Here is a 23,234-nt window from a genome sequence, read left to right on the forward strand (position 1 = left end):
CACCATATGCATTTGAATCATTTATAACTTTTTGTAATATTCATTCTTTAAAGTTTAAAAAAATAATTCAGTTTCTTTCATAAAATTGCATCTTTTCTCAATGGATTTTGATTTTTCTCGTACTGTCTTCTGTTTTTGGTTTTTTGTTGTTGATGTAATTATTTCTATATTTAAAGTTTTAGTATTGTTACAGCACACATGCGTGCTAATCCTCATTTCGTCTGTACGACACATTTTGATTAAATACGACACAAGTGGATACAACACTACTTCTTTATCCTGTTATAACAATCGTTTAATAACAAATTAACATCATTGCTATAACAAGATTAAATCATGTTTGTTGCAAAAATTTCACCTTTCTGGAGTACTTACTATAAAAACAAGCATGCTCATTTTTATATAAGATATTATAATTCACGGTTGCTATTTACTTTCTGATATTAATTCGTGCTGATTTGAAAGGGTGAAATTTGGTCGTAGATTTTACGCGCTGGTTCAAATACTAAAAGAACTGCATTTATGATGTAGTTTCAGCCTTTTTGAAGAGCTAATGTCGTCTGCTGGATATATAAGGGATTAGACATCATTAGTAGTCAAAATTTTCGTCAAATGATTCATAATACTTTTGAGATATAATTTGAAGCAACGGTGCACATCAAGTTTTATATAAAAGGATGGCTTTTTTTAAAGCCAACGCACAGGATTTTAACCTGATCATTGCACTTAACAACATTAGCCGATATTCGCACCTATTTCATTCATTCATAATCACACAGCAAAAATAAAGAATGAAATAAAAACACGATCATGAATAAATGCAAGAGGCAATTTGGTTAACTTACATTAGCATGTTTCTATCTGAGAATAAAATAACTGACATTGATCTTCAGTGTTCCGAATTTACTATGAACAAGAATTTACTATAACGATACTAGCCTTATTAACATGAATAAGAACATAATTTAATGTATGGTAAAACTTGTTCGCTTCAAGAAAATGTGAAAACTGCATTACTGATACAAGTTTCATGACATCTTTAATATCTTGTCCAAAAATCTAGAAGATTTATTAGGAAGAAAGGATAGTGATGTTGATTGACCAGGTATCTAGATAGACAAGTTAACATTTCATGTGGATGATATAGTCACGGCAAAAAAAATAAAGAAATGAAAAATAAAACATGATCTATTTCTGTTGCATCATTGTAAGTCTGGGCACTGAGGATGTAAAACTAGGCCACCTCGAACAATTCCGCCAACATTTCATCAATTATTTAAATTTAATTCAGGAATTGCCATTGAAGGTTCTGTATAGAAATTGCTGAGTTTGGCATATCTCCGATTTCACATAATTAATTACTATAGTCTAATCGTTAATCAACTTGTCCATTTTATCAATAATTTTTACTCTTTTAGTCTGAATTTTCTAACATTTCTGATGGCTATTGGAAACTACTTTTGTTTTGTGTCGAGAGACAAATTAAAAGTATGGTATGGAATCATTGAGGAAATAAACAAATGATGTGAATGCAAATAGATTTTGTGCTCACATTCAAACGTTGTTTACATATATTTACCCCGTAAGAAGCCTCATTCATATCTTATGGAATAAAAAAAAGACTTTAATTCGATAATGAAAATGAAAGTAAAATAAAATAAAATGTTTTCAACTTGATGCCGACTTTACAGTTTTACACATGGCTATCAAACAAAAAGCATTGCATTTATGTTAAAATACTAGATAGTGTTTGGAAGCGAACAGCATAAATCCTGATCAGACTGCGCGGATGCGCAGGCTGGTCTGGATCCATGCTGGTCGCAAACGCACTATGTTGGTTTGTCGTGACGCGGCTCATTATTATGTTAGATACTAGATTTTATGCCTCTACAATACAAATCAACGTACTTAAGTTTAAGACAGCTACCATTTCGGCGTTCGTAAGCGATTAACACAAAAGGACATAGCGTTATCATCTAAAAGTTTGTTTACATAAGGCCATTTTGAAATCCACTTGAATTTTTAAGCAGGTGTGAGTTTCGTGTAAATAGGAAATTAAACTGAAGTACCATGTCTGCAGTTAAGACAACATTAAAATACACCGGATGTTTAACTCGGGGAAAACCAACTTAAGGCAAAACACTCATAATGGTCAAATGCATGTGGTGAAGTAAGTTCCCAATGACCAGAGATATTTTGTTTTAACTACCTACAAATATACAAATCAAACAAATCAAACATGGTATATATAATACGGGCTTCTGCTTTTGAGACAAGTATACATTCCAAAGATGGGATTTATGCAATCTTTTAAAGGAACTCCACTGAGGTTCAAAAAGCCTAAAACATAAAAAATGAAGATCTTACACATATCAAGTGGAGCGCTTAAAACGGAAAAAAATGCAAAGGATAATAAAAAATATACTCAGAATAACATCGAAACTCGATTTTTTTTTGTGCGATTCTTAGATTGACGTGCGCGAAAAGCGTTGCAACGCTTTTTAATGTTTGGTCATTTTGCGCAATAAAAATGATTTTTCTGGAAAGAAAGGGGTGAGGGAATGACCTGAAATTGTGTACACAAGTTATTGATCAAAACCTACATGAAATGGTACAGAGATCTCGAAAAAAATATTTCCAGTTCGGTCATGTCGAAAAACCTCAGTAGAGTCCCTTTAAAATTATAATGAACAACCGATATTTGTTACAATTTAGCGTTTAATATTGGAGATTATGTTACTTACAAAAGGTCAGGCCATCAAATAATTTGTTTAAGAAACATATTTTTTATCCAATGAAACGTTTTTAGCCAATAAAGTCAGGTTGTCCTTTTATCAGACTGACATTCCAAAAAGACTGGACATCGCCAACTGCCTGTAACATACTTTATATCACCTGTCAAATACAGTGTGAATTGCTTAACACCCTTAGCCCTTGTGGGCAATTTGTGACCGTCTTCTGTTGACAAATGTTTACACCAATTTTGGTTTAAGACATCTATAATAAAACTAGTACATGCCATATGTTAGCGTTTAAAGCATTGTAATAATTGTACATTATTATAAGTTTTGATTTTGTAATTGTTGTAGAGCATAATAATAAGCTTGTCTTTACGTTGATTCATTATACATACTTTAAAACTATCACAGATGCCCTTTGACAATAACTTATTTAGCCAAAGATACAATAATCAAAATACTTCGTATTTCTTATTTAACCTATACTCTGCTAGAACCAACGTTACTAACCCTTTTGGTACAAGGTTAAAGCCAAGCCAGCCATCAAATCCGTGCAATTTTCTAACCTTGATTTTGAAATCCCTAAAACTTAAGATGTATTGTTTCAAAGTAATATCACATTATATGCGAAGCTTGACTAATCCATCACAAAAGCAGTAAGGGTTAAATGCAATGCAAATCTTAAAAAGATGAAGACCTTAGTTTCCAATTAAGTCCGAGATTTTATAATTACTATTAAAATCTACTTATTTTTTTTGGGAAATGGTTGAAAAGAAATCAGAAATTCATTTTGTAAATCTGAAATCAAGAAAATAGAAGTACATATTTAACGATTTTTTATAAGATATCAAAATATTTGAAAATGTATTGCTAGTTGCCGACCATATTATGCTTAAAACTTGTTTGATAAAATTATTTGCAAGAATTTAGATTCTATGTTAATTACTATTTATAAATAAATGTTGTTGTTTTCCTTTATACTCTGAATTAAATGTTGCAACATCATGCCATGTTTTTCTCTAATTAAACTGATGCACGAAAGATGACTTTCATTTTACAATTGAAGTCGTAAAACTCTATTATCCAGAAAGTAGAAAATTATTTTCGGATCAATGAAACTTGATACAACTGTACACGTGCTACATGTATAAAACCAGGAATTGGTAAAGGCAGGTTGATACATGGGTCGTCAATGTCGAAGCAGACGACATGCTGGTAATTAATACGTTAATGAGTTTTTCCTGCTAGAACTTCCAGATAATTCTACAAGAGGATAGGTACTATTGTCTCTCTGTCACGTGACAGAATTCCAATCTTTTACACATTGTTCTCTTACAATAATAACAAGAGCTACAAACAAGACGACGACAACAACAACAGCAACAACAAAACACACAAAAACATAGCTTTTTAGACTTACAAAAATGTAAATTCAGATAAAATCTTTCAAAGTAAGCATTTAAACTTTTTGCAGTTCTTAACATTAGAATAAAAACAAATTCAGTCTAGTTTTATAGATATAATCAGTACTAATTTGTAAATTTAAGTTTTCTGTTATGTTTTCCTCGGACCTCGGATGTTATTCCTTTACGTATACCGTTTCACAACATAAACATGCGACTGCAAACTGGCAGTCATTTACAATCTTGGTATAAAAGACGGTAAAATCCGTTTTGTTCCTTAGGCTTTCTTACCAGAAAAAACAGGGAAGCTTCTCGATGAGTGTTTAGAGATTATTTCTTCACTGAACAAATAATAATATTTTGACAATAAAAAACAGACATTATACGTACATGAGTGTTGATAACATTAAACTTTGAAATATGGCCTTACTTGCTTTGTTTTAAGCTACATTGGGAGAAATCTTAATAAAAGCCTTAAAAGGCCTGAGAAGATCACAGGCAACAAATCAAGTGATATGTCAGATAAAAGGTGTAAAGATGATATAGCAAACACTGATATACTGAGTGAGCTTTTGATTACTGTTTGTCATTGTATAAGAATAACAAAATCTGACATATCATAAGATAAACAAGTTAAAACAGTCTTAAGAAAATATCTATTTGTTCTCATTAAAAAACTGTTGTCTAGATTTTGATTTGCATTCAGGTGTTAGAAAGTGTTGAAATATCAACACTCTTTGTGACGACTATAGTTTAAGATAAACAGTCATATCGCTTCTATTTATTTACTTCTATAGTATATGTATATATTGACGAACAGTGGTAAACAATTATTATACGTCTGGGAATTCTCTTACAGTATTGCAGGAAAGAGATATGAAAATAAAAAGCCGACTGAAAAAGACGACTAAAGTTTCTTATATACAAAATTTATTACATTGAGTTCTAAACATTGATTTAAAAGAACATTTTCAGTCACTAGTTTACGAAACTTTAATTTTACGAAACGAAATAATAAGAATAAGAAGTCAATATGGTAATTGATTATACACAAGGTGGTTTACTTTAAGATAATCTTTTAAATGTGTAACGCGAAAGGAAAGTCAGATTTAAAGGGATTTAATACCACAGACATCTTGCATTTTAAATGAGTTTCTTTCATCTATCGAATGCAAGTGTGCAATTTAGGTTCACATAAATCCGTTTTTAAATGTTCAGAGTAGAAAGAGTTGCATATACCGGATTTGAAGTGTTTGAATTGTCCATACAATATTTGACGGTGTTTAGTTTTTTATTTCTTCTTTAGATTTTTTTCTGAAGTCTTAAATACAGTTAATTCTCGTCGTAGTTTTAAATTGTGGTCAAGTACTTTATAAAAGAACTTGTATATCTTTTATATGTCTATCTGTATATATTAGAGCCAATGTACCCGATATCAGTTAATCGATTTCGTTGAAGAAATCAAAAGAAAGAAATATATGGAAGCAAAAAGGTGATAATAATAAGCACATTACATGATCTTTAAAATAAGGGCAAACATGATAATGTTATGTTAACATAATGGTTGCAGAACATATTCCATGCTTATCATATGAGCATGATGAAGAAAGTTGCACCGAATTTGAAATTATTTGTCAAAAAGTAGCAATATGTAAACAAAGTAGTTTTTTGACTTCCATACAAAATACTCCGTCACTATATCTGTACTAATTGCCAAAACGCAACAGAAGCAAAAATTGCTTCATGTTGTTTGCCAATTAGTTACTTTGTAACTTTTTGGAAACTATAGCACGGCAACAACAAAGAAAAAGTTGCAGTAGTGAAATAAAAGTAAAAGCATAATTTTCTCGGCCATAATGGACCTTTTAAATAAATCACATAACGGATTTATACATTTTTGATCAAACATACACAGCATGGAGTGAATCATGTTTGCTGCTTGATTTTGCATTGAACATAGAATAAGTAATAAAAGCTCAGTATAACATTGTAATTAGGTTAGCTTTATTGCCTCCATAAAAGTTGAAATACGACGCATGTATGTTAATGTGTTTACCGATTTAGGATGCAATAAAGCTCTTTTTGTACTTTTTTACGTTTGAAGGACTTAAATTACCTCAAAACCTGTGAATGTACTGTTGAAATTTGAACGTTCTTTGTTATAATTTCAAGATAATAAAGTTGTCTTGCGCGCCTCATTGTACCTTAATATTTCTATAAATTAAAACGGGAAAAACTTTTCCAATAAAGTACGATATTGAGGTGAATTTATTAAGGAAATTAAAAAGAAATAAAACTAATAGATATTGCAATGCTTTTATAATGACATCATACTTTTCAAGGAAATAAAGATTGTTCCTAACATTATAATTATATTATCAAGTTTTGTGTCAATAGAATACGACAATTTAATGGTATTTCTGATTGCATTTTGTCTTATATTAAACTGTAAAAATTAATTTCGAAAGAAAGGCAAGCCCGTGACATACCTTTAAATCTAGTTTTAACCAGACAGACACATTAAGTTCTTCAATATTGCGATGTTTAGCATGCTTTAAAAGTTTCTACCCATTCACGAATGTGTTCACAAGACATTTAAATTTCTGCATAATCAGCTGTTAAAGTTAAATTAAACTTAGGCTGCCTAGAAGATGATATTTATAAGATAAAATATTTGCAGCAGATACTGTGTGTGCGGATGGTATCATAAGTTCGGCAGATTGACAAAGACAAGTATTTGAAACTTTGATAAATCTGTCAACATCGTCAAAACTATCAACAAATATCTTTGCCATTCCACTTGAACGTGACTGATCCGTTATTTCTCAATGCCAACCATAGATTTCCTCGGAATGTTAACGGAATTTTAATGGTCACAAGGAGTTATGTGGTATCCTGGTAAGGTACGTAAGTTACCTGACCTCGTGCTAACCTATAAATTCTATGATAATATCCATCATCTCATTGCATTTGATGAACTGTTTATATCTCTTTTGTATGGAATCTCTTGTCACAAATCTATGGGCCATTAAATATTTGAATTATTACTTAAAGAAGCACTAAACAGAATTTTAAAGAAAGATTTATACTCCTACTCCTACCAATATATTTTCTGTTGCTTGAAATAACGTTTGGAAGAAGTCTGCAAAAATGTTAGCTAGAAACACACAGTGCTTGTCTGTTGATCTTGGCTTATATAGTAAATTATGTACTTTAACAAAGTCAGGCGAACAAGGGCAAGAAACCATCCAGTAAAAGGTTTATTTTTCTCTCCTTAAGAAGTTTGTTCTTCATTGCTTACTAACTACACTTTTCTGCCTATATCAAAATAGCATGTTTATCATCATAAATTGCAAACAACATGCTATTGAATCAGTCTAAATGTTTTGTAACTTTAATTTGGTCATATGTAACATTCAAGAAACCAACTTAGATACAATTTATATACATGGCATACTATGGAAGTGCAGATGAATTTTGACACTTCAAAATTTATTATAGAAAGAAGTTTCTTTTGACTGTTTTTATCCTATATTAATGTTCATCTTATATTTCTATCTGTTTTGATTTCGTAATATATAAAAGGAGATAAAACCTAAAACTCAGTTGATAATACAGTTGAAATACAATAATGTGGTAAATCATTTTAATAGTACTGTTTATGACTATATATTTGATAATGTAAGCTGAGCTGAATTGCAATAACAATGGTTTGCTATGCCATTCACCAAATAAAGAATTAAACATTGGCTGTAGTGTAGAATATACGTTAAACATAAGTATTTTGGGACAAAATGTTAAATTAATAGTGAAATCATTATTTGCGGATATTAGTTTAAGAATAATATGTCAGTTTCATATTCGCTAAATGTAGAAATTTTCACCATTTATCTGTTCGTGCAGAATTTAATTATATCCTTTGTCCCGAGTATAGAGTCAAGTATAGAGCCAGGCAAGCCAACAAATCCTTGAAATTAGGCAGGCTCTGTGCTATTTTTTGTTGTGTTTGATAAATAAATCTCCCAATATTCAAATGGACATCTATTTTTTCATTCAAAGTTGGACAAATCTATTAAAACATAAAATGAGCAGATTGATGATTAAATTGATTGTTAAATACTTTTTTTCAGAAATAGACTATAGTACACGTCAGTCTTTTAGATATTAATTACCTCATTTAGACCCAAATGAAGAATTAACTGCTTTAGATTGAAGAAAGTTGTATTTCAAGATTTTTGTACTTTAAAATGCTTGCAGATTGTATCAAAGAACATTCATTGATTGAATTTTAAAAATATGAATTTCAAAGCGCATTTTATAAACATTGGCATGTTATGTCAATATTTACTGACTGCAAAATAAACAGAAGGATTTGACATCTGCCTTCAGTGCATTGTGTAGATAAGTAAATAAAATGCTAAATACCGTTTGTAGACAGGTGTCAGAAATAGCAGCGATGTGTCATCTCCATTTTTTCATTATTTTTCTCTTTGTTTTATTTCTTTTTTACAATTACATTGTTTAATTTTCTTATTGTCAACAATGTTCAAATTTGTCATAGTGTTTACATACAATTTGAAACTAAGCTCATTCAAGGCTTAGCGTGTAGGCATTACTTTTGTACAATTCCCCAGTTACAGGATATACATTGTGAATTTGTAATTCTTTGTTGTCGGTTTCTTGCTTGATATATTTCTTTATCAGATCCTTCCAGAGTTTTATTTCATTGCATGTGTACATTTTTATGTGAATGTACCAAGAATATTAGATTTTACATGTAATTTTACGGAACGTTGTTGGTTCTACTCAGGTACCCGTTCGTGCCTGAAATAATGCATAAGGTCTTCCTGGAACGTCGCCCTATGGCTTATACTGTGTCGTTGCGACGTAAAACACAATCAATCAAACAAATAAACATGTAAATTTAATAAATTTACACATGCAGATACATTTGCTATTTGAGTCAAATTTTGAAAATAAACCTATGTATGCGTTTAAGTTTCAAGTTTCAAATTTATTAGCATCATCAGCAAATCAATTGCCTTTGGCCATTTACAAAGAAAACACATGAAGTATGGCAAAGACATACAATACAGAATAGTATAATAACAATACAAATTCATACAAACAAAAACTTTCATGAAACAGTTAAAGTTTCAAGGGTATATTTACGCAATTCAAAAGCTTCTTTAATAAATTTCGATAATAAAATCAGTTTCTTTTTGCTGTTACAAGACATAATACTATTAAATTTATTCAAGGAAGGCCATGATATGTTACCAAGGTATTTCTGTCGAATTTGAGAGTATTTTGTACAACATAGGAGAAAATGATATTCGGTTTCTGTTACATTTTGATTTCACATTTTACATAGACGATTTTCTCTATCTAATCTACTATATCTGCCTAGTTCTACCTCTAAATTGTGTGAACAAAGTCTTAAACATGTAAATTGTTTTCTATGCATATCACTGGTAATCTTATCTAAATAAGTTTCATAGCTAAATGTTGTTTTAAATTGTCTGTAAAAATCTAATTTAGATATATTATTTAACGATGTATTCCATTCTTGTATAAACTGATCACGTAATGTCCTTTTTAACAGAGGAAAATAATTCATACTTGTATCGAAGTTAAGTCTTATATGCGAATATCCAAGGTGATCTAAAATGGAATGAATGCGACTTGCCCAACAAGAAATATTTACATTGTTGCATTGGTCAATATAAGCATTAAAAATAGGCATGTTTACAGAATTTTTAATTTTCAACCAGTATTTGAGTGCTCTCTCTTTTGCAACAATAGACAATGGAAATATCCCTAATTCCCCATAAATTGCCATATTTGGTGTCTGTTTACGTACTCCTAACAAATATTTTAAAAATCTTATATGTAGTTTATCTACTTCTTTGAAATTGTAAACACCCCAAATTTCCGATCCATAAAGCAAAATAGGTACAACCATAGAATTAAAAAGTTGTAATTTGGTTTTGATATCTAATTTAACTCTATCAAAAATAAACATCAGATTATGGTATGCCTTAAGGGCCTGGTCTGACAACGATTTAACTGGGCATTTAGAAGATTTCCAGTGTATGAGAAATTTAACACCTAGATATGTAAAATTATCAACAATTTCAATATTTTCATTATTTATAAAAAAGACGTTATTATGATCAGTTCTTCTCTTTTCAAAAAACACACACTTTTGTGTTATTTACATTGACTTTCAAACCCCACTTTAACGAGTAATCATATATTTTGTCTAACTGTGCCTGTAAACTATTAGGATCAGTTGTGAACAGTACAATGTCGTCTGCAAAAAGTATCATATACATAGATAATAGCTCTAGATCTTTATTAGTCATTGCATTTATATCAATATTTGCAGAAATATCATTTATGAAAAGTATGAATAGCAAAGGAGACAATGGTTCTCCCTGTTTCAAACCCAACGTTACATCGAAAAAATCTGACATAGACATACTAGAAGATATTTTCACACAACATTTTACATTACTATATATATTTCTAATCATGTTAATCATTTTACAGCTAACGCCAGATTGAAGTAGTTTTATCCATAGCTCATCTCTCACAACAGTGTCAAATGCCCTTTGGTAGTCGATAAAAGCGCACCAAAGTTTTTCCTTTTTCGATAAAACTTTTTGAATAATAGTATGTAGCAAAAAAAAATGGCGTCAGCTGTAGAACGATTATCACGAAAGCCAAATTGTTCATCACAGAAAATATTTTCTTCTTCACACCATTTATTTATTCTGTTCCTAAGCGTTAAAGAGAAAATTTTGGCTATAACATTCACTAAGGTAATCCCTCTATAGTTAGAAGGGTCATGAACATCGCCTTTCTTATAAATAGGTACAATTATACCTTTACACCAAGCCTCAGGGTAAATTCCTGATTCGAATATTTTATTAAATATTATACAAAGATATGGTGATATAAAATCTTTCGCGTCAATAAAAAAGTCAGCTACATTGTTTTCGTAATCACAACTTTTATGGCGGTTTAATGTAGAAATAGTTTTTATAATTTCATTAACAGTCAAAGGTGAATCTAAAACATCAATTATAACGGTTTCATCACGTGAGAATCTCTCAGAATCAGAATTCAGTTGTATATTTGGTGAATTAGAAAAAGTTGAAAAAATAATTTTTAAAGTCGCTCAAACTAACATTGTTATGAGTTTTATCACGTTTTTTAAATTTTTTTATGTACTTCCAGAATTTGCGCGGGGACTTCTTACTAACATCTGCTAATTTAGTTTTTTCCTGATTATAAAAATTATTCTTTGCATGACGTTTCGCTTTTGCGAATTCATTTCTAAATTTTAAAAATGATAATTTGTTCTCTTCTGAGTTATGGTTCTTGAATACACGTTTAGCACGAAAAAATGAGGCTTTTGCATCTCGACATTTTTCATTGAACCATGGAGATTTTTTCTCTTTAGTGATAGGGACAGACGAAAATGTTTTACCACAACTTTGAAATGATAAATCATGCACAAGTTTTAGAAAAAGCATCAACACCCTGGTTCACATCAATATCACTAGACTCAAGTTTTCTTATAATGTCGTCAAATAAATCAGTTTTACTTAAAAGTAAATTAAAAAATTTATCCTTTTCTGTTGTATCCCAAACAATTTTATCATACGAATAATTACATTTACTGTCAATCTGTGTAGCATTACATTTTAAAGAAAAAATGATAGGACAATGGTCCGAATATTCAGTTAAATCCATTACACACATGTTAGATATATATTTAAAATTATCACATTTAGTAATCAAATAGTCTACAGTACTTTGTATAGGCTTATTTCTTTTAACCGAATGAAAAGTACAGTGGCCTGGCGAAATACGCCCGTTTGTAATACACATATTGTTTTGTTTACAAAGTGTCAGTAATTTCACACCAAATGGATTAACATGTTTATCATGATTTTCACGCACAAGTAGATTTTCGCTTTGATCTTCATTCTCCGGCATACAAACATAACGGTCTAACTGTAAGTCTGATATAAAATCTGGTTCTTCACCGGTGCGTGAATTTAGGTCACCAAGTAAGTATATATCGCCCAGGTCACTATATTTTCGGAGCTCTGTATTTAAAATGTTCAAAGAAATCAAAATCAAACAATGGAGAATTAACATGTCTGTAGACAGCAGAATCTTCAGGTGGAATGTAGCAAACACAAAAGTATTGGTCATTTTCACACTTTGAGTATTCTTTTTTTAATTTAAACCAAAGAATACCGTTTACATTTAATGACACTAACTCGACGGCGTTACGGTAAATTTCTTTGAAATACACAATAACACCCCCGCTATCCCGTTTTGCCTTTCTATTTATTTTAGGTCTTGGACATTCAAAACAGTCGTATCCTTTAATATCAACATTTGACAGATTAGAGTTCCAGCATTCGGTTAACAAAAGAAAATCAAAATCAGATACAAAATTAACAAAATCGCAGTCACTTAATTTGGATTTTATACCCTGTACATTCCAGAGTAGAAATGATAACTGTTTCTCGTTGTTTCCCTAATAAGTATCATAACCGGCACGTGACACCGTATCTACCGTAAACATTTTACCGTCAATACAAAGTTTATCATATGATAGCCAAGCATTCTTATTGGCTCGTTTGGCAGCAATGAGGGTAGGAATTAACTTCCTCCGTTTCTCCTGCACCGCTTTCGGGAATTGGTCACCGACTCGGAACGAGGGATGATCTTGATCTTTGGTCACATCACGCACACGCTCTTTAACTGTTAACTTGTCCTGGTAGAAATTGAACTTAACTACTATTGGTCGTGTTTTACTGTTTACATAATTTCCAATACGATGGGCCCTGTCTATTTTTATTTTTTCTCTGGCGTCAGTAATATTGAGTGTATTTTGAAGAAAGCTATAAATTTTGTTCATACAATTTTCGGATTTTCTCTCATCAAACGATTTACATTCATCAAGACCAAAGAATAATAGGTTGTCCCTCATAGATCGGGATTGAAGATCTTGTACCTCTTCTAATAGATTGTGATTTTGTTTTTTCAGGGTATCATAGTCATTCGAAAGCTGTTTTATACGATCTCTCTCCCCCTTTAGGACTGAGTCAATAGATTTCTGTTTCTCAAGCAGTTCATCACACGTTTGGGAATCCATAGCACGAATGGCTTCTACATCTAATATTCGACCGTTATTTTCTAAAACTGATGATTCAAGCGAGGAGACTCTATTTTCCATCAGGGTCATTTTCTGTGACATTGATGATAATTGCTGTTCAATATTATCAAGTTTTTGCAGACGATTTTCTAATGAATTCAGTTTATCAAGTACAGTTTGTTGAAACTCGCTAGTTTGTGGTGTTTGAGAAATGAACGGCTGGTTCACTGGCTGCGATAATGCCTGAGATAATGTTTAAGTAAAGTATGATAACGATATTTCAATGTCTGCTTTTCTTTATTAAGAACAATTAATGAGACAATTAAGAAGCTCAGATCATTACGCATAAGATAAATTATGAGCAAGATAGGACAACAGATCGTTTTTTCTAAAATATCTTAAATTGTTTACTGTTAAAATGATTTACACATGTTTGTGATAATTTAGATAAATTGTTTAGATTGCATATAGATGAGTTGAATTTGTTATATGTGGGCCAACACAACACTCAACATAAATTATTTTTATATCTCCATGAGTTTAATATAAAATCTTAACATCAGCTTAAATAATGCAAAGATCTTATCATTTTTTTCCTGAAACAGACTTGAATGTCTTTAAAATGCGTTTTTCGTATATGTTTCAGTACTCCATTAAATAATTTCATTTAGTTTTAATGGAATTTCCCGCAATGATAATATATGATAAGAAAACAATACTTTGCATGCAGTTTCCTTAATCCGTAATTATGTATACTGATGATATTTGAAATACCTGTTTGCTCTGTACGAAGTGTATGATTTTAAATGCTAACCCAAATCATTAACTCAAGCTAATCAAAAGTCATGGACACAATTTTACATGTTCTTTGATATTATTCTTTCTTTAGAATAATTGTCTGTATGAATTAAAATATGAGGTATCAAGATGTTTCAAGTATTCTAGCCTTCATCTTTGGTAACATCTCCATCCCTCGTGTGTTTCCGCTTCCTTGTCCGGTGCCCCACTGGATGTCTTTCAAGTCGTCCTGTTTGGTTGGATATTTTGGGAGCTGCGTTCCAGGACGATTGTATGTATATTAGTCACAAAATAAATCTGACATTTCACATACTAATGTGATTGCAATAGAAATGTGTAGAACGCATTCGTATCTTTATGGACACATAATTGAAAATTCGCAATCTCAAATTCACAAGTTGTAGCTTACAAATTTATTTGTATGCTTTGTTAAGCGAGAAAATGTGACTTTTAAGGAAAGCACACCAAGTAAATAATTACCAGTATGTTCACAGAGTATAATAATCATGGTAGTTGATTACAATCAATGGTAGTGTAAAAGTCTAGGCAGGTTTTATCGATTAGACGCGAGGTATCCGAATGACAGCTTTAATGCCGCTTAATGCAATGGTGACAACCATTCTCCATATGTCAATTATGTTAGGAGCAGGGGGCATTCTGTATTGAAAAAAAAATGTTACAAAGTATCTCAAGTTCAGAATAATAAAAAGGGGACAGATACAAAAATAATATTCAAAGCATTTAAATTGTAACATTATCTTCCATGGCTAAAATAGACTGTTAACATTATATATATTTATTTAGAACCAATCAAAGACTTTTACAGCGTGAGTAGAATGTCAGAAAAAAATTGACATGGCAATTAAAACTTAAACTTTACTGCATTGTATATGACAAAAATGTAAAAACTGAAATAAATCTATGATGAAAAAGTACATAACTTGATAAACACATGGCGTATAATGGCGGGAAACTCAATGTGTTACATATCTCATTTGCATGTTGATTAATTTAGAATTATATCATTTAAAACACATTAAAGCATGCAATCAGACGACATGTGTTAGACTCAGTCATCAGATAAGATTTTGTCTGATATATTGTTAATTCATTTCTCACATATTTAGTCGTGAGACAGATCATTGCGTAGCAACAGTTGCTTTTATTTTATTTTTTTTGTTAAAATAGAGAAATGTTAGAATAGAAACCAGTGGGTTGTGAAAATTTAGATCGCCTAGGGGGCGTGAGGGATGTTGCACTTATTCATTATCCATCATGTACAGACTCAATCAAACTGAGTCTGCAATTTTCATGTAATTTTGTTGTGATTAATGCTACCGAGGGATCACTTTGTTTCCAGATTTTGCCGTGTGGCAGCTGTAAAAAGTTGCCCCGTAATTCACTTCAGTGTTGTTATATTTTTCTGGTCCTTCGGGATCATTGATACTAGCACTATTAAGTGTTAAGAACAGAGTACCGCTATTGAGTACCGCTCAAGCCGGTGCTAGGGGTCGTGAGGGATGTTGCACTTCTCCATTATCCCTCATGTACAGACTCAATCAAACCGAGTCTACAATTTTCATGTAATTTTGTTGTGATTAATGCTTCGGAGGGGTCACTTTGTTTTCAGATTTCTAACGGCGAAGATATCAGAATAGGCCCATGTATGATGTAGAAAAGGACAACCACATTACTTGAGTGGCACATATCTATGATTATGTGTAATTTACTTGACAGTTGCAACAAAAATATTAAAAGTTAAATTTTACAATTAAGTCTAATGTGTACAATTATCTAAAGTATGAAATGAAAAAAGACAAAACATAAAAACAATCGCACTTAAGTTCGTATAGTGTCGTTAGAATAATTAGTATTTAGAATTATTTAGAATTCCCCATTTAAAAAAATCAAAAGAATAGCACAATTAACAAGCAGAAATAATGTTGACTATTTATCAGATATCGGTATACCTGAAAAAAGAAAAACACAACTTTACTAGCTCTAAATAATTAAACAACACTGTTATATTTCTGTAGCACTGGATCAATAAAATCTGCTTATCATTAAGCATCATATATACAAATAGATTTTCATTTGTGATCCTGTCTCTAGGGAGAGGAAATATTAATTGACTTTAAGAAATGCTGAGAAGCGTTAACAAATGTATGATGTTGCAAATTATTTCTAAACTGGTATATAATCTGAAATAGAAACAAACGATTCTGAAGAATGAAAGTTTTATATGAGGGTAGGTACCTAAATCGCATAGGAAAGAGAACAAATTCATGTTAGCTTACTTGGTTGTTTGGGCTTTACGGCGCACCAACACAATATAGGTCATACGGCACCGAAACAGGAAAGATGGTTTTGGCTAGCCTCAGGTGTTACAAACATAAAGCAACACCAGGAGTCAAAACCACCTCACCTGCTGGAGCTAAGAAATTCATAGACTTCAATAATTCAAAGCTATTTAGTTGCCGTGTAAGAGCACACAGGTTAAACGGTGGCTGCAATTCTGATGCCTCAACCCGTAAAGGCAACCACTCAGCCACAAGGTGCATAATTGTTCGTCATAGGTAGAAAATGAAACATCATTTAATGCGAAAATATGTATTGATAGGATAAAAATGTAAACACAATGTGTAATATTCCCTTATTCAAATGTGTCAAATTTTACTTATGCCATTACTTTGTTCTGTGTGACAGCTTGTTTCACTATAGTTGTTGTGAAATCAAGACCAAAATACACCTTTGAATCAAACCATATCTTTGGCAGGACATCTTGTCAAATCGAAAATGAAATATTTTTAATGTAAAATGTCAGCCGATTGTGTAACGCGTACAAACTAATTCTTATATACATATCTATTCTGGTCGCTAATCTGAACACTTTGTTTTGTGTATTTTCCTGCTATCTGTTAACAATCGTGCTCATCCAACACAAAGGTATCTGGACTTAAAATCTTTTATCTCTAAAACACATGTCGATAAACGTCAGCAATTATTTCAGGTTAAGTTAATCACTTTTTAGAGGCATTATTTAAAAAACGCTATCGCATTTCCAAAAGGTATAAATAATGTCGATTATCCTGAAGATTATAGTAAAAAATACAATTATAGTATTACATTATCGGAATTAAATTATCTGCTCTTTTGAATGCTATCTGCGCGACAATCATCGGTAGACCTTTCATCTCATTGTCAAATTTTGCTCATCATATTTACTGCGGTCTTTATTAATCCCAAAAGGTATTTTCGTATTGAATCTTTATATTTAAACACTTAAACATGTGCCTTTACAGATTTGGACAAAGCAGACAAGTCTTATCATATAAGAACTAAGTTTTTATGGTATGATGTATTTTCGCTGGTTCGCCACGAAAATCCGAAAACACGAGAGGAAAAAACAAAATCAGCCACCTTAGTTTTTTCCCAATTTCATTAACTGAAGAAAAACAACAAATTCAATAGGAAGTTCTCATGTTTCGTATAGATATCAAAAACAAATTCTAACATTTTGGAAGTAGCTTTAATAGAGATTAAATGTCAATTTTATTGCATGCAAGCTCATTGATAACGATTGTCTTATATTATAATTTGATCGAGTGCTACTATCACGACTTGTGTGCACTGCTTTAAAATATAACGCTGATCAAGTGCCCCATATTTTCACAACTCGAGATTGCAAACAAGCTTTGTTTGGACATGCCCTTAACATTATGATACACTTGTTCTTTGTCTCGGCATGGTTGAAAATACTAGATGGGAATATGGATTTTTGTCTTGGACGGGTCTTCTGCTAGAATAGCAATAACGTTAGGAAAAAACTCTATTTCATATGGTCCTTGGATATTTTGCAGCTGTAAATATACATGCATTATTTTCGAATTTCAAAATTAATAACGTGACAATGTATCCTTGATCAGTGTCACGGGAAGTCGCATTTCCTATTTTTTACTTTAATATTAGTTATTCGTCTGCTTCGGCATATTAGCCTATTTACTCTCCTGATTCAACAAAATAGAGATTTACCATCTCTAAAATTATTTCAGAAGTTCATTTCAGCGGCAATACTTGAATTCTTAGAATGTGGCTTCTAAGAATATATTTTCCCTCCAGTTATCACATTCATATACAGTAACGAAGTATTTTCTCTTAAATATTTTAATGTAAAAGATAGCGGTAAGCAATCTGAAGCTTATTGTGAGTTGTACTTGTTATATAACCTTGGTAAAGGGTTAAATTGAGTTTATTTAAAGTATTTTTTCCTGAATTTCTCTGAATTACCTTCTCTCAATAGTGCAGTGTACATCTAAATCTTTTCCCGGGAAATGCATGCGCATTTCCTTTAATTGGAAACCAATTGATTTGTTATCGAACAGACTCAAACAAGTGTGCATTATTTGACAGTAGCAATTTATTTGTTATGTTTGAGTGACGCCGTATAATGAAATGAAAGTAATTAACGATAAATATTTGATTAACATTTTTTAATTATTATTATACTAATGCCACAAAATACTAGGAAAATAAAATATGATCGGAATATACGGTTTCAAAGCTGATTCTAACAGTAAACCGACCGCAATTAGTGCATGTATTTATACGCATGCCTAGTGCTATATGAATTATTCTGTAAATATTGAATGTAGTAGGAATTAGTGTAATTATCCAAAAGGAATAACTTCCGAATAACTTCCTTTAATTATACGTGAATTAGACTCATGAGCTTTGCATGATTTATAATTAAGTATCAAATGAAACTTAATCTTTTGAAAATTTGATTCATCTAAGACAGCTATCTTTGTTACATAATACAAACATTCTATTTGATAAGGCTATTGCGTGGGTCACCCCTACTTCATAATTCAAGATAAGAACTATTTGCTGGTATCTGTGCACACCCCATTTTCATAAATATATGAACATCGGCAATATTTACAAATTCTTTATTAAAAGGAAATCTCAATCATTATATGAGATACAACAGTGTAATACATGATAAAGGTTCAAATAAGGCATGATAATGTTAAGAGACGGTAAAATAAATCATAAATATGTCCAAGATTAAAGGAGCAGCAAATATAAGAACTACTTTCATCTCTTCAAACTTCAATCCTTGATTTGCTATAAAGTGCCCTGAAGAGCACATTTATTGTTCTTGTTCTAAAATTTGACATTTCTCATTCAAATTTTAAACTGCCAATTAGAGTCGCTTTAAGGGTTAAAAAGTCTTCCACCTCCAAATCCATTACTAACTTGAATGACAGTCAAACATAAGTGATTTGTTAGAGACGATTTAGAACATGAAATCATGGTATCTCAACAAGTGAGTCCATTAGCTATTTACATATTTGCCATGACAACAATCTGTTTAACAGATAAAACAATTATATCGCACTAATGTACTTGTTTTTGCTCAATCGCATGTCTTTTAATGAATATCTTTGCTCGTAGATATGCCTGCCTTATACGAATTAAAGATATATCAGAGCCATGCTAAGTTAGTCACTGATATTTGAGTGCAATTCCCTGTTCATTAAAGGTAATGTAGAGTTATTTATCACAAAACAAAATATGCATATATCAATTACGAACTATCAGTTACAAATATGGTAATTTTATGTCATTAGAGAAAGCCGGGAAACGAAACAACCGGTCTTGTCCTTTTTCTTCTTTATTGACTCTTAATTGAAAACCCAGGTATGTGTTATTGATGTCCCTCCACAAAAAATGACTGTCCTTTCCTAAAGGTTCCTTAGTGAAATGAGAAACACGCTCAAAAGTTTCCTTCAGGGAGAAATTTAAAACAAAATGAGTCCAGATTTATATTGTATGTTTCATTCGTTTTAAAAAACAACACTTGTTATTGGTTAAGAATCCGCATTCTACTGTCATTCTATAGCGACTTAAACGCATTCATATGAGTGTAATTATATAAAGAAGCAATTGTTCATTAAACGATACGCATTTGTGTGTACATAGATTTTCATTATTTCATTTCATTTATGTATTAGATAATAATACTAAAAAGCAAAAACGCTAAAAGCAAACGTGGTCCAGACTTTCCAGCTGGTCGATTACCTAAATGACGGAAAGGCCGAGAAGTCGACATCATTGCTACTGTCGACGTCGTTATAATTGTTGTAAAGATTATACGCTATATTCCATGTTTTCCAACTCAGCATTTTAAAAAACACATAAAAATGGGCATTTATTTCTTCTATCATAACTGGGATTTCTATGCACTTAATGACAACTGTCTGTGTTGAATAACTTTGAGTAATGGTTATACTTTCCGATTATCGTTAATTAACTCCATGAGATTTGTAAAGTGTAATTCTACCCGACAATTTAAAACATTTAAGAGATTTTAACTCTTTCATTGACACCACTTCACATTAATAAAATGAGTTGAAAACCAAAATTATGCGTTTCACAGAGATGGTTTGGAGCTGTAGACAACATTACGTAGAAAGCATGATCTGATCAGACCGATAATTCTGTCTGCTTGAATTTTTTGTCTGGGCTTTGAGACAGATAGACATTAACGAATTGAGCAAATTAGTTTCATCTACTCGGCTATTTTATTAGTTCAATATTTAAAATAATTTATAAAGAGACTGCGTATCATTTTATGGATTGATGTTTTTGGTCTTTGAACTTTATTTTTCTCCAAGTTTTCAACAATTTCAACAATTGTTATCACACAATAATGAAATCAGATTCGGGTATATTAATCAGAATTTCAATATATTATTTCAAAGAATGTATACATTTTCTCTAAAAAAAGAAAATCAGCATTTTAAAACTTTTTTTATAGGGTTGTCATTTTTAAATAGCCTTTGATATATGACTTTGATCTTTTATTCAACTATTTTACATAAATGAAGAATAACATTTGAATTGCATACTTAAAAAAGAACACATCAATGTTTTGGCTTATACAGTTCTGACTCTTTTGAAACATATATGGTGTAAGAAAATGAAAATAATGGTGAACTGAAAATAACTTTATTTAGTACACTCAAGTTTAAATTCGAGTCTGCTATAATAACCCTTTCCTGTCCCTTGTTACTTATTTGACATGATAATTTATTTTCTTCTTTCAGTTTTAACATACGAATTAACCGTCCCGACGGAGTATACGGCATTCTCTGGAGATCTTGACGTTGTGTACAAAATTCCCGACGGTGTTTCACTTTCAGATGCCTTCATCCGTGTGGCCTTAATAACCGACGACGGCGAGGAGGAAATCACAACTTTAGGAATAAATCCCAAATATCAAAGCGGAAGTAAAACTGTCACGTGTGGTGTAATTGAAGTGGCGGGAAAATATGAATTTCAAATGTACATGTATTATGGTGGTTCTCTTTTAAAGCGTGCAAATCTTATAGTACGGTGGCCAGACATGGTCTTTCAGTTACCAAAGTCTCATTATGCTCAGAGTGATTCCGTCCAACTAAGAATTCACTCACCAGCAGTGTGCAATCCAATATTAAAGAGATATAGTTTTGAAATGCAGCTCGAATATGCAGACAATTCCTCAGTGATCTCAGTTACAGGAAATCATGAAATTTTATATTCGAAACCATTTGATAACTTTTCTGCTAAAAATTTATCAATTGAGTTTCCATGTTCTTTGTTTGATTTATCAGGAATTTATCGTGCCTCACTCATATCATCATTCAGCGCAGTATCTGTAGTGTCTAGAAGTAATTCCATGTTGACAACAAATAATCCGGCTTACGGTATACATATTTCAGCAGATACAATATTTCCGTGCAATAATGGTAATTTAATGATTCATTATCAGCTGCCTCCATGTCCAGGCACAAAAGAGAGTAATAAAATTCGGATTTACATGCTTCACCGAAAGTCGTCAGGATCATTAGCCGCTCCTCAAGAAAAACTATATGTAGAAGAGCATCCAGTTGACCCTGACATCACATTCATCACCCCATCATGTAATATTTTCAAGACAATTGCCATTGGGTATTGTTTCCAAATAGTAACCTTGGCTAGGCATGGCGTTATTATCAATCAAACAGAGCTTTGCAAATCAGCACATCCAGATTCAGGTAAGAATCGTTCAATGTTTATCAAATATTGAAGAATTAAGTAATCCATCAGAAGTTGCTAACCTCCTGTATGGTAACGGTTATGATGAGAACAAACTTCTCCGATGTTTTACATTTAACGCTCGTATGGGCGTGGACGGTAACTTGCACTTTCCAGTACCGTCCATGAACAGGCTCAATCAAACCGAGCCTGCAACATTAATTTTTACAATTTTGCCGTGTTGGGCTTTCTTTAGGGATTCTGTTTTTCTCTATTTAATACATGGGTCAGCTTATAAGACTTTTACCTATTTGTTGTATTCAGCCGTCTTCTATAGTGCCGGATATTATGCACAGATTACTTTTTAAGGTCTCTTTCCATAAGTAAAGGCGAAAAATCGCATACGACCTTTATTGTGTTGGTGTTACTTAAAATTCAATAAACCAAATTTCCCTTCTTTTTAACTTAAAGTTCAATCAAACAAACCCTGATTTTTGTATGCGCTTTAGTCTAAAATATCATTAGAAAAACAGAATCTCTTAAAATGTGAAATAAATGTTTACTGCATCACAATAAATAAAGGCATAAGTAAATGAAGGTTAGGTTTTTAAATTTATAACTTTTCATTTAATGGGCTCAATCCCCTCCCAATAAATCTGATTTATGTTTCAATATTTACTAAGAACAAAGCTTGTGTTTGCTTGGATGGGCTCAGTCCTAATTTCAATAACTTTGTTTGATTTACTTATTGGTTAGTAAATTACCTAGTGATTACGTGAATGAATACTTTGTCCAAACATTGATTGACAGTACAGTTTATGATAACATGAGCGTTCGTCTGTAAAAGTTGAAATATTCCAAATGTTAAATTACATTCTCTTAGCAGACGTCAAAGTTAAAGAAAGTGTTTAAAGGAATGCATAACTTTTAAAACGATGTTTACTTTAATGTTGGAAAGTTATTTGACATGAAATTATCAAAAAGTTATAATCAAGCTTTATCAGTTTGTAAAAAAAAAATTTTGTCCCATCGTTTCGAAAATTATTCCTA

General features: G+C 31.6%; 1 protein-coding gene across 1 annotated transcript in view; it reads left to right on the forward strand.

The window, feature by feature from the left end:
- Positions 1 to 23,234, forward strand: part of LOC132737258 (uncharacterized) — a 57,398-nt gene that overhangs the window by 14,864 nt on the left and 19,300 nt on the right. The window contains exon 2 of the mRNA XM_060724515.1: positions 21,236 to 22,204. Within this exon, the coding sequence (XP_060580498.1) occupies positions 21,236 to 22,204 (969 nt within the window). The remainder of the gene's footprint in view (positions 1 to 21,235; positions 22,205 to 23,234) is intronic.

Source organism: Ruditapes philippinarum, unplaced genomic scaffold (assembly GCF_026571515.1).
Source record: "Ruditapes philippinarum isolate M1 unplaced genomic scaffold, ASM2657151v2 ctg484_1_1_1_1, whole genome shotgun sequence".
Taxonomy (NCBI): Eukaryota; Metazoa; Mollusca; class Bivalvia; order Venerida; family Veneridae; genus Ruditapes; species Ruditapes philippinarum.